Source organism: Salvelinus namaycush, chromosome 3, assembly GCF_016432855.1.
Source record: "Salvelinus namaycush isolate Seneca chromosome 3, SaNama_1.0, whole genome shotgun sequence".
In the NCBI taxonomy this organism is placed as follows: Eukaryota; Metazoa; Chordata; class Actinopteri; order Salmoniformes; family Salmonidae; genus Salvelinus; species Salvelinus namaycush.
The window spans coordinates 29,856,000-29,869,747 of NC_052309.1; the positions used below are offsets into that span (position 1 = coordinate 29,856,000).

Here is a 13,748-nt window from a genome sequence, read left to right on the forward strand (position 1 = left end):
TGCTGTTTTGATATATTTTACTGCAGTGTAATTTGAATGATTGTTGCCTTCATCCCATAGGCTTACAGTAAACACCATATTATATGCAAATACAATATGATTGTCTATGGCAGACAAAGTAATGTACATATTTGTATTACACCTGTTGAATTCAGATATTCTGATCAAATGTGTGCACTGTCATTATAGACCTACATTGTAAAGCTTTTCACAACTATATTTTATAGCTTTAGCTTGTCTTGTTCTGTGTTTCAAAGTTGAACAGTAAATGTACTATTTCTATAACCATTGATTAGGAAGCTGTGTCCATTCAGTGTTGTGAACGCATGTAATACGACAGGGGGCGTGAGTGTCTTCGAAAACACGAGTTTGGTACCCTCCGGAAATCACGTGTCTAGACTCCAGCTCTCCTATAATGCACCTGCTGAGGCGTAGAGGGATCGGAGAGTTTTGATGCTTCGGGAGAATGCTCTGACAGTCGGAAGCACCGCATAAGTTTATTTTTCACCTGTGTTTTGAAAGAAAATTATTGGAATAGACCGAAAGGAATGGATTTCACGATACCCCACCTCTGCTGTGTATTGATTAGTCTTATCGCAGGTAAGTTTGGCGTCCACCGGCTACTTTAAAAAAAAATCCTACATTTTCATAAGCGCGGACGAAAATGGGAGTGCTGACGACGAGCAACATGCTAAAAAGTTAGATGTTTGCGAATAAAAGAACGAACTGGTTGTCTGTTCTATTGAATAACATGTAAAATAATGACTTTAGATTATACTAATTTGCTTACGCATGTTTTTACTTATAATATTGAAAATGGCTAGCTAGTTTACCATAGGAATTCAAACTAGCGTCAGCTAAATAACACTTGTCAAAATGTGATTACACAAATTATGTCCTTGAATTCTGGAATCCCAAATGTAGGCGCACTGTGCTTAAAGTAACGTAGATAGTTATTATTGAAATGACTGGAAATGCGTTTGACTTGAATAACGTATATGTTTCAACACATGGCTTATTGAACTCACATATTATGGATAATATGCTAGAACAGTTTACATTTTTTTACAGTAAACATAGTTGCTAAATTGATATAGGTTGCATCGTGGTGAGAATGTTTTTCCCTACACGCTGCAAAGCATTTTTTAACGCTACCTAGTTGTTTTTGTTTTGCAACTGGTAGTTAACACTCACACAATAGCCTGATCCGCCTTAAAACCTGTAAAGGGCTTCAAAGTGCTGCGTTTTCTGTCTGCCATCTGCCAAGACAATTTAAACTGTATTCCCCCCCTCCTGCGCTACGCAGGAGTCGAAGGTCTTTAAATGATTTGTAGGTGCTTTCTAAACCCAGCCAGAAATTAATCTTAATCACATGTTGGTCGCTGAGTATCGACCAGATTTATGTCCCTGAATATATTGTTACTGTATGTGAGTGGGAACTTTTAGACCAACAGTAAGTGTAGCCCATTTGGTATTAGTTTTCTTTTAGTCTCATGGATGGAAAACAGAGGGCCTAATTAGTTTTAATTCACAATCCTTCACCAGTTATTTGTTGAGGACTCATGTAGGTGGCTCTGATTGAGGCGTGTTAGATGCTATGGTATCATAAACGCTGCTTGAACTGTCTGGGAACTGTTGAAATGCTTTTTGGCTCTCACATCATCTAGTTGGGATGGAAATCACCCTCTTATCAGCAGGTCAGGAGATTCAGATGGGTTGTTAACATTGATTACCTATAAAACTAAACAATACAGCTAAAACGTTTGTCAACTGGGATGCACTTTAGACAGTGTGTATTATTGCTATTGGGGAGCTCACTGCTACAGGGGAATTCAGCACTCCTATTATTATTTGTGTGTAGCTTGTCGCTGTCCTGGAATTTCCACTGCAACCAGCCCCTCCCTCTCTCACCACAGAAGTGAAACTATGGTACTGTAGATGGATTGTGTTACTGTTAGTATCAGCCTGTGTTCTGTAGCTCAAAGGTTCCCTGCACTTTTAAAGTGTAGCTGCCACTGCGGATGGAGCCATGGTTAGGGTAATGATATTCCGCACCACTGGTTACTGATAAACCCCTGCAATAATGAAGTGCTTCGTTGACACAGGCAGGCACAACTCTTTCTGCTGTGTTAAAGCCCTGGCACAGTGAGGGTAATGTTTAAAGGTCTGGTTAGGGCTGTTGTTATACTTGCCCACCAGTGCATTTTTCTGTAATGCAATACGTTTTTGTACATGAGTAGAGGCTCATTACCATAATAATGGCTTCATGGGCTCATCATTTGGGGCGATGTCCTCTTCCAAATGGGGCGCATTTGGGGCGCTCATCCTCTTCCAAATGGGGATTCAATGCAACTAGGACATTTCTAGCCTATATGTTAAACTTCATGAAACTTTCATTATTTTATTAGGTCGACCTAAATGCTTCAACAAAAACATTTACAAGTAAATATCATACTATATAAAGCAAAGGATGTATAGCAGGTTATAGTTAGTTTCCGGAGATGTGATGTAGCGGTTTCTTAAAACCCTTCATATAGACTAGCTTTGCCTACTGAAACAAATAAGCTTTTACAGGGAGCTCAATGTCAAAGGTGATTCTCCTCTTTCCGAGGCTTGTGTCAAGACTGTGTCCAAGGCGCTTCTGTGTTTGTCATGTCAGAGACACATTCTCTATATCTTCTCCATAGTCCCTGACAGCCCTGTCTAGTCCTGGCTGCATTAAGCAGATGCCAGTAGACATCCTCCAGCCAGTCAGCACTTTGATGTTTGTGTGGGGCCTGGAGTTGTGGGGCCTGGATGGTTATTTTCTCTGACACCTGAGGAGGTCTCCTGTAGAGCCAGCTCTGGTCCTCCTCCCCCTTCACCCCTGGCCTACTCTACCCCCCTTCATCCCTGGCTGTGGACTGGTCAGCGCTGAGTGAAGCTTGGGACATAGGGTAAGGTAAATGCAGAGCAGCGACTCAGAGTTCAGCAGACCAAGGATGTTGTTGTTACCTGATAAGCTTGCTGCACTCCACTCCCCGCTGGGAGCTCATTGCTAGGATACCTTTTCTAAACATGCAAATCAATTATAATTTGTCACATGGGCCGAGTACTACAGGTGTCAACTTTACAGTGAAATGCCTACTTACAGGCCCTTTCCCAACAATGCAGAGTTAAAAGGACAAATTTGCTAAATAAAATAGTAACACAATAAAATAACAATAATGAGGCTATATACAAGGATTACCGACACAGAGTCAATGTGCAGGAGTACAAGGTAGTTGTAGGTAGAGGTAAAAGTGACAAGGCAATCAGGATAGATGATAAACAGAGTAGCAGCAACGTATGTGAAGAGTGTGTTTGTGTGGGGTTTGTATTCTTGTGTTTGCGTGTGTGTGTTGAAGTGTCAGTGTAATGTGTGTGGGTAGAGCCCAGTGAGTGTGCAAGAGCCAGTGCAAAAAATTTAATTAACAGGTCAGTACTAATAGTCTGGGTAGCCATTTGATTACCTGTTCAGTAGATCCTGGGGCTGTCTCTGTTTATATTGGTCTGTCTGAAGGGATTCCTTTTGAGTCACTCATCAAATCAAAATTCTTAGAAACAAATGCATTTTTTAATGTTCACTTAGTCTATTGTTCGCTGATCATGACCAGGGTGAGGTTCTTTTGACCTAACTTAAACTCACCCTTTCCGGTTTCGACTCAGAAACAAGCATATCATAATGTAGTATCTCTAAAAGTATTATGGGGTTTCAGGCATCCAGCCAGCCTAGTTTTCAGTTCTGCTGTCTGAAAGAAATTGAGATATATTTGTTCAGGTAATAACACAATTGCACAAGAACATATCATTTTATATTTGATGGTTTGGAAAGTCTGGCCCTTGGACAAATCTAGAAAGCGACACGGTAAGAGCGATAAGAGAAGGCATCTCGTGTACTGTTCAACCTGCGCTATTGTCATGCATGGACCCAATGTAGACAAGCAGCTTTGGCTTGAGGTCATGATTTCACATTCAGTTCTCGTGACATGGCCGAAACAGTCCCATCCCTCCTCTCGCTTCAAATACGCTCTGGTAGCAGCCAGCTTCCCCTCCAAACCAAAATCTGCCTGCCCGGCCCCACTCACTCGGCCCGAAGCCCCTTGCTTTATTAGAAAATAAAGCAAGAACACGTAGAGTCAGATTGCACTCCAGGGACACCGCTGCTGTGTCCTCCACAATCGAATGATGAGAACGAAGGCACATGAATATTCAGAGACCCAGGCGGACCTTAAATATTTTAACATGCCGAGTCGTGCAGGCTCCTTGTCGAGTGACGACTCTTGTTCACTCGTCTGCATGGGAGTGCGAAACAATGCTGATCCCTTAACCTGAACACATCCGCTAACCCTGTTCCTTTTTAAAAAATATAATAAATGTTCGATTTAGAGAGCGAGTGGACCATTTTAAGGTGTGCCGATTGCATTCCGGACAATGATAATGATTTAATAGTAGCTTGTGTTTTCAAGCTCTGTTTTTAAAGGCTGGTGGTGAGGCCAATGTTTTCAGAGTTATTCCTTATTCACAGGTACTGGGAGCAAATAATTCTGCCTGCCACTGGGCCGGCATCCGAAGCACTACACAGAGAGATGTTGGTAGCCCTTCACTTGAACCCTCCTGGTCATTTTATATTAACAGATGGTGTTAGTAGTCATACCAAACTTGTTTGAACTTCTGGCTAATTATTGAAGAGTTGGTCATCTTGACCATCAATGTTTTAATGAGGGCATAAAGTGATGTGTCACTGAGATGTGATTGGTAAGAGAAGGTGAGATTGGAATGGGGTCGTGCCAGGACAACAACCTCAATGTGAGCAAGACAAAGGAGACGATCGTGGACTACAGGAAAAGGAGGGCTGAACACGTCCCCATTCACATCGACGGGGCTGTAGTGGAGCGGGTCGAGAGTTTCTTGCTGTCCACATCGCCAACAAACTATCATGGTCCAAACACACCAAGAAAGCCATGAAGAGGGCACGACAACGCCTTTCCCCCCTCAGGAGACGGAAAAGATTTTGCTTGGGTCCCCAGATCCTCAAAAAGTTCTACAGCTGCACCATCGGGAGAATCCTGACCGGATGCATCACCGCCTGGTATGGCAAATGCTCGGCATCCGACCGCAAGGCGCTACAGAGGGTAGTGTGTACGGCCCAGTACATCACTGGAACCAAGCTTCCTGCCATCCAGGACCTATTATACTAGGCGGTGTCAGAGGAAGGCCCCAAAAATGGTCAGACTCCAGTCACCCTCCAATCATAGACTGTTCTCTCTGCTACCGCCCGGCAAGCCATACCGGAGCGCCAAGTCTAGGTCCAAAAGGCTCCTTAACAGCTTCTACCCCCAAGCCATAAGACTGCTGAACAATGAATCAAATGGCCAACTGAACTACTTGCATTGACCCCCCCCCCCCCCCCCCCTTTGTTTTTACACTGATGCTACTCGCTGTTTATTATCTATGCATAGTCACTTTACAAATTATCTCGACTAACCCCCACCCCCTCACATTGCCTCGGTACTGGTACCCCCTGCATATAGCCTCATTGTTATTTTATTGTGTTACTTTAGTTTATTTAGTAAATATTTTCTTCACTGCATTGTTGGTTAAGGGCTTGTAAGTAAGCATTTTGTGGTAAGGTCCTGTTGTATTCAGCGCATGTGACAAATACAATTTAATTTTATAAAACGTACTGAAACAGGGAGGGACTACCTGGACTAAAATAATCAGTCCTTTTATTTTTTGTAAAACGTTTATTGCTTGCCTAACCATCAAAATCCAGATGTGCTAAGTTGGTGGACGTGCACTTGTGAACGGACCAGGAGGCAAGAATTCTCCTGCTCTCTCCCCCTCCCATAAATAAAAACAAGGCCACGGTGCTGCTGGTTCTCTCCACTCCCATCAGTCATCATCAGGCCGTCGGTCCGTTAAGACGATAAACACCCCACCACATGACTGGGCCACTCGATGTTCACATATGCACAGCCCCTCAACGCCCTCATCCCCTAATGAGAAATAATAGTCAACCTGACGGATAAATGGCTAACTGTGACAGAAATGGGATATTTCAAATAAATCTCTTTTGATATTTATCACACAAACTGCCCTACTGTAGATGAATGAATAGGCTAAAGGACCCAAGGAGCTTTCTCTTGCAGAACTTCTTTGCCAAATTTGGGCCATCTTTTGTTATCCACTTCTCTTTTATTTAAAGATGGCGCATGGATTTACTGTCAATGGCAGAATCCTGAGGTCAAATGTGCAGGTCTCTAAAAACCTTAAATATATCTGCCTATTTTTTCCTTTTATTCATTGATAGAATTTATGGTAGATTTTATCAAAGGGTGGGTCTAATGCTGATTGGTTAAAAGCGCATTCCAGCGGGTGTCTATTCCACAAGTTACCACCGGCGAAATCTATGACGTTAAATGCCTATTTACTCTATTCCATCTGACTGCGCAATCCACTGTCTCATCTGCCCAGGTAGGGAAGTTATAAACTTCATCTCCACTATAAAAAACCATCTAGACACTATCTCACATTTATTTTCGACTAACATTTCGTTTTTCAACAGCAGAGATTTGTATAAACCTTGCTGTCTCTCTCCGAAATTTCCCACATTGTTTCAATTCGATCTCCAACTGTCCCATAGTAATGAACGTGTAGGGGTCGGGACGAGAGGCAGGCATGCAGCGTTTCTCAGCCAGTCGAAATCATGATTCAGCTGGCATAATATTTATGGATATATACAAAGAAATGTCAATTGGAAAAAAAGGTAAAACGAAACGAAGTGCAGCTAGTTTGCAGTCTTTCCAGCTTCAGTTTGACGTTATTGTGTCCTAACTAGAGGTCGACAGATTATGATTTTTCAACACCGATACCGATTATTGGAGGACAAAAAAAGCCGATACCGATTAATTGGGCGATTTAGAATTTTTTAAAATTATTATTTATTTATTTATTTGTAATAATGACAATTACAACAATACTGAATGAACACTTATTTAAACTTAATATAATACATCAATAAAATCAATTTAGCCTCAAATAAATAATGAGACATGTTCAATTTGGTTTAAATAATGCAAAAACAAAATGTTGGAGAAGAAAGTAAAAGTGCAATATGTGCCATGTAAGAAAGCTAACGTTTAAGTTCCTTGCTCAGAACATGAGAACATATGAAAGCTGGTGGTTCCTTTTAACATGAGTCTTCAATATTCCCAGGTAAGAAGTTTTAGGTTGTAGTTATTATAGGACTATTTCTCCCTATACCATTTGTATTTCATATACCTTTGACTATTGGATGTTCTTATAGGCACTTTAGTATTGCCAGTGTAACAGTATAGCTTCCATCCCTCTCCTCGCTCCTACCTGGGCACGAACCAGGAACACATCGACAACAGCCACCCTCGAAGCAGCGTTACCCATGCAGAGCAAGGGGAACAACTACTCCAAGTCTCAGAGCGAGTGACGTTTGAAACGCTATTAGCGCGCACCCCGCTAATTAGCTAGCCATTTCACATCGGTTACACCAGCCTAATCTCGGGAGTTGATAGGCTTGAATTCATTAACATCAGAGCTGCTGGCAAAACGCACGAAAGTGCTGTTTGAATGAATGCTTACGAGCCTGCTGGTGCCCACCATCGCTCAGTCAGACTGCTCTATCAAATCATAGACTTAATTATAACATAACAACACACAGAAATACGAGCCTTAGGTCATTAATATGGTCGAATCCGGAAACTATCATCTCGAAAACAAAACATTTATTCTTTCAGTGAAATACGGAACCGTTCCGTATTGTATCTAACGGGTGGCATCCATCAGTCTAAATATTCCTGTTACATTGCACAACCTTCAATGTTATGTCATAATTACGGAAAATTCTGGCAAATTAGTTCGCAACGAGCCAGGCGGCCCAAACTGTAGCATATACCCTGACTCTGCGTGCAGTGAACGCAAGAGAAGTGACACAATTTCACCTGGTTAATATTGCCTACTGACCTGGATTTCTTTTAGCTAAATATGCAGGTTTAAAAATATATACTTCTGTGTATTGATTTTAAGAAAGGCATGGATGTTTATGGTTAGGTACACGTTGGAGCAACGACAGTCATTTTTTGCGAATGCGCACTGCATCGATTATATGCAACGCTGGACACGCTAGATAAACTAGTAATATCATCAACCATGTGTAGTTATAACTAGTGATTATGATTGATTGATTGGTTCTTTTATAAGATAAGTTTAATGCTAGCTAGCAACTTACCTTGGCTTCTTACTGCATCCGCGTAACAGGCGGGCTCCTCGTGAGGCAGGTGGTTAGAGCGTTGGACTAGTTAACCGTAAGGTTGCAAGATTGAATCCCTGAGCTGACAAGGTAAAAATCTGTCGTTCTGCCCTTGAACAAGGCAGTTAACCCACCGTTCCTAGGCCGTCATTGAAAATAAGAATGTGTTCTTAACTGACTTGCCTAGTTAAATAAAGGTGTAAAATTAAAATTAAAATCGGCTAAATCGGCGTCCAAAATTACCGATTTCCGATTGTTATGAAAACTTGAAATCGGCCCTAATTAATCCGCCATTCCGATTAATTGGTCGACCTCTAGTCCTAACGAGAGAACACATTTTCTATGCCAGGCGAAGTTAGTAAGTAATTAACATCCCATCATGCTTAGGGTCATGTATAAAAATGGTGGGCAGGCCAATATTTTGGCAAGAGATGACAATGCCCCCATCCACAGGGCATGAATGGTCATTGAATGGTTTGGTAAGCATGAAAACGATGTAAGCCATATGCCATGGCCATCTCAGTCACCAGATCTTAGCCCAATTGAACACTTATGAGAGATTCTGGAGCGGCTCCTGAGACGGCGTTTTTCACCAACAAAACACCCCTCCAATAGAGTTCCAGACACTAAGCCATAGACAAGTTGCATTGAAGCTGTTCTGGCTAGTGGCCCAACACCCTATTAAGATACTTTATGTTAGTGTTTCCTTTATTTTGGCATTTACCTGTACATTATTTTTGCCTATGAGAGGAGTGCTTTCACAAGCAAACAGATCAGTGAGGTCCCCAGCTGGCTGTCATATTAAGGCTCTTTGTGTTTGTTTAATCCTCTCAGGGAATGTTGCTTTTCTGAAGATGACGTTCATCAGTCCAGATGAAGTGTCTTCAGATGAGTAAAAGGAACAGGACTCACTTCTTTGGACAGGGTTAATTTCTAAACATAACTTCAGCCCAAAGGCTAAGGACAGCCCTTCCCGATCCGATTATTATGTAAACCATCATTCTTTCTTTGGTTTAACTGAGGTTATTCGGCTTATTAAGGACATTCATGTACATGATTCTAGTATTCTAGGTTAATACAGGTCTCTTCCTTCGCTGTGCATGTTGGACCACCTCAGTGTGATGGTACACAATGCGACAGGCCTTGCCCCAGGGTTCTGCATCTGCAGGTGTTTGTGAGCAGTCAGCTGCTCCCTACCTGCCAGCTAGATCCTGACCAGGTCTCTCTTGCTCAAAAAAAGACTAACCCGGAAAAATAAAGATGGAATAAAAATATAATAAAATAGGTTCCACAGAAGACTACCTCTAACTATTCCCTGGCATATTCAAAGCAAGAACCCCAGCCATGCAGTCATTGAGCAGCCTTTTAAGGTGTGTGTACTATTGTTAACATGTCCACACATTGTCTTTTACACAGCATAGGCTATTATATATAATATGATAATACTCTCTTCCAGCGGTAAGCCCCTCTCCCACTAAGAACAGCTAATTGCAAGTCTAATCTTAAAATATGTCTCAGAAAATAAGCAGCACAGGCAGGTGGGGCTGGATTAAAGAGGGGAAGGGGGAGTTGAAGCAGCTGTTGGAGGAGCCATTTTTAGCGCCTGTATCTCATTGAGAAACATTATGCATTGTTGACTGGCAGCACACGGGGGAGAAAGGCAAATATGCACAGACTAGGTTAAAAGCTTCTTCCTTGATTCAAAGCTCCCCCTCTACTCCTACCCTCTGGCATTGGTTTTCAAGTCATTTCTTGTCTAGTGTTAAATCGATGCAACGTGTATATATCTGTAAATGACCCCTGTTTTTATGCGAAAGTGATTTGTTTTCCCCAGATGACTTTTAATATGCTCACATTTCCTTTCCACAAGTATGATTGCGTTCACTCTTTAGCTGTGATTGCACAAAGCTGGCTAACTGTATCATGACATTTTACAGTATAACCTTTTGTTAAGACCTCTAATCTGTTCTGACTTGGGAGTATAAATAAATCAGGCAGAGCTTTCATGTTCTGTCATCAAAGAGCATTACATTTCAATTTCTGATTTCTTGAATTCAAGGGAGGTTAGCTTTAGTGGCAGAGTGAGCGTGGAAGTACAAAGCCCTGGTATAAATGTTTCATTTCACCTCTTAATGGGTGTTCAGTGCATTTAAACAAGTTTCATTCGAATATATTAGTACTCTATAACCTTAATCACGTGCATGTTCTCTTGTTTTGTAATCCTAATAGTAATATATTTTATTGCAGACACTTGTCGAACACGACTAACTGTACAGTGAGTATGTGATCACTATGGAAATAAGACCTTGGCGTTGGTAGCGCCACACTCTTACCAATTTAGCCACAATGTAATATGAAGGCACAAAGAGGTGACTGGGTGGGAAACTTAATGTGTGACTTAGCCTATGGAATTATTTACTGGAGTCGAGGTCAGAACAGAATTTGGTATATTCCAATTTGCTGGGGACCAAATGTTCACTCGCATCAAAACTAAAATGTTATTGTTCTTGGAATTCAGGGAGTTGCTATCGCAACATGGAACACTGTTTATTACGGTCAAATGCCAACAATGAATAAGGTAGTATTTGACAGATATTTCCGTGAGTAAACTCAGTGTATCACTTCTGAAATGGGTAGAGACACATTCTTTTAGAATGTTTTGTCCATGTATTTATACGTGGGAAAAATAGCCAAGGTCAACAATACAATGGCTGATTACATGTGTTACACAAACATCACACGTGTTACACGTACGTTACATTTCTTTAGATTGTCCAGGGTAACGTTACATAGTTTACAGAACATTGATAAAACAACTCGTGTTTGTTACATTCGGTAGCTACAGTGCTTTCAGAAAGTATTCACATCCCTTTACTTTTCCCACATTTTGTTGTTTCAGCCTGAATGTAAAATTGATTAAATTGAGATTGTCACACATTGTCCACAATGTCAAAGTGGAATTATGTTTTTAGACATTTTTGCTAATTTATAAAAAATGAATTAAATTGCTTGAGTCAAGTATTCAATCCCTTTGTTATGGCAAGTGTAAATAAGTTCAGGAGAAAAAAATGTGCGTAACAAGTCACATAAGTTCTCTGGACTCACTCGGTGTACAATAATAGTGTTAAAATGTTTTTTGAATGACTAACTCCTCTCTGTACCCAACACACAATTATCTGTAAGGTCCCTTAGTCGAGCAGTGAAATTAATACACAGATTCAACCACAAAGACCAGGGAGGTTTTCCAATGCCTCGCAAAGAAGGGCACCTATCGCTAGATGGGTAAAAAAAGAAGCTGATATTGAATATCCCTTTGAGCATGGTGAAGTTATTAATTACACTTTGGATGGTGTATCAATACACAGAGTCACTACAAAGATACTGGCGTCCTTCCTAACTCAGTTGCCAGAGAGGATGGAAACCCCTTGGGATTTCACCGAGGCCAATAGGGATTTTAAAACTGTTAGAGTTTAACCTTTCTCGCCCAGGGGTTCTGCTAGCGGAACACCCACAACATTCCGCTGAAAAGGCAGCGCGCGAAATTCAAAAATATTTGTTAGAAATATGTAACTTTCACACATTAACAAGTCCAATACAGCAAATGAAAGATAAACATCTTGTTAATCTACCCATCGTGTCTGATTTTTAAAATGTTTTACAGCGAAAACACAACATATATTTATGTTAGATCACCACCAAATCCAAATAACACACAGCCATTTTTCCCAGCCAAAGATAGTCACACAAAAGCAGAAATAGAGATAAAATTAATCACTAACCTTTGATAATCGTCATTAGATGACACTCATAGGACATCATGTTACACAATACATTTATGTTTTGTTCGATAATGTGCATATTTATATCCACAAATCTCGGTTTACATTGGCGCCATGTTCAGAAATGCCTCCAAAATATCCGGAGTAATTACAGAGAGCCACGTCAAATAACAGAAATACTCATCATAAACTTTGATGAAAGATATGTTTTACATATAATTAAAGATACACTTGTTCTTAATGCAACCGCTGTCAGATTTTTAAAAAACTTTAGTAAAAAGCACACCATGCAATAATCTGAGACGGCGCTCAGATTTAACAAAATTTCTACGCCATGTTGGAGTCAACAGAAATATGAAATTACATCATAAATATTCCCTTACCTTTGATCATCTTCATCAGAATGCAATGGCAGGAATCCTAGTTCCACAATAAATCGTTGTTTTGTTCGATAATGTCCATTACTTATGTTCAATTAGCAACTTTAGCTAGCATGTGTAGTACACGTGTCCAAACGCTGGCGCAGATGTAGGCAAACGTCGGACCAAAACTTCAAAAAGTTATATTACAAGTCGAATAAACTGGTCAAACTTAGTAGAGAATCAATCTTCAGGATGTTGTTATCATATATATCCAATAACGTTCCAACCGGAGCATTTCTTCATGTCTGTATAAGTAATGGCACACATGGCCATTCCATGACTAGCGCGCTGACCAGGAACTAGCATTCTGCCAGACCACTGACTCAAATAGCTCCCATCCGGTCCCACATCACACTAGAGGCTTCATTCCACGTTCTACTGAATGTTGACATCTAGTGGAAGGCGTAGGAAGTGCAAACAGATCCATATATTACAGGGAATTGAATAGGCGATGACTTTCACATCGACCCTTCTCAGAATTCTCACTTCCTGTTTGGAAGTTTGCCTGCCATATGAGTTCTGTTATACTCACAGACATAATTCAAACAGTTTTAGAAATTGTTTTCCATCCAATAGTAATAATAATATGCATATATTATCATCTGGGACAGATTAGGAGGGAGTTCACTATGGGTACCAATTCATACAAAAGTGAAAATGCTGCCCCCTATCCCAGACAGGTTAAAGGTGCTACACACTTTTTGCACTGTAATTTCAGAAAATATCCATCGTATATGCTGCTAGTAACAGTGTTTCACAGTATTACTTACCTGCCAGTGAAGTGATTGGCTGCGATATTCGCCTATTGATTTTTTGCATTTCAGTTTATGTAAGGAAACAAACACTGAATAGTGTAGGTAATCATTGTACCATCTACATTGCTGTGAAATATATTTTCAATAACACAAAATATTGTTTTTACAGATGTTTTGAAGCTGATGGATCAAAACGAAAGATAGACCTAAAGAATATTTGCGTTCTTCATTTCCCGTCACACAATATTTCATTATGAAGCTTACCCATAGTCCCCAGTCACGTGGTGTTTGTTTACAAGCAGACAACAATAAGAGACCGGAGTCTTGTGAGTCACTCACTGTTGTGTAGCACGCTCCAGGTGATCTTATTGAATTACGGAATTCACAACTAAATGTTTGCCAGCTAGATATTTTATAAGTAAAAAGTTAACTGTCTAAAATGTGCTAAATGAGCTGCAGTTGTGCATTTGGTTTGCTAATTTAGTAGCTA

General features: G+C 40.6%; 1 protein-coding gene across 1 annotated transcript in view; it reads left to right on the forward strand.

Annotated features, from left to right (window-relative positions):
• Window positions 1-428: 428 nt before the first annotated feature.
• The window catches only part of LOC120045196 (coxsackievirus and adenovirus receptor homolog), a 58,033-nt gene continuing 44,713 nt past the window's right edge, over window positions 429-13,748 (forward strand). Inside the window, exon 1 of the mRNA XM_038990164.1 lies at window positions 429-600. Within this exon, the coding sequence (XP_038846092.1) occupies window positions 549-600 (52 nt within the window). The 5' untranslated portion in view covers window positions 429-548. The remainder of the gene's footprint in view (window positions 601-13,748) is intronic.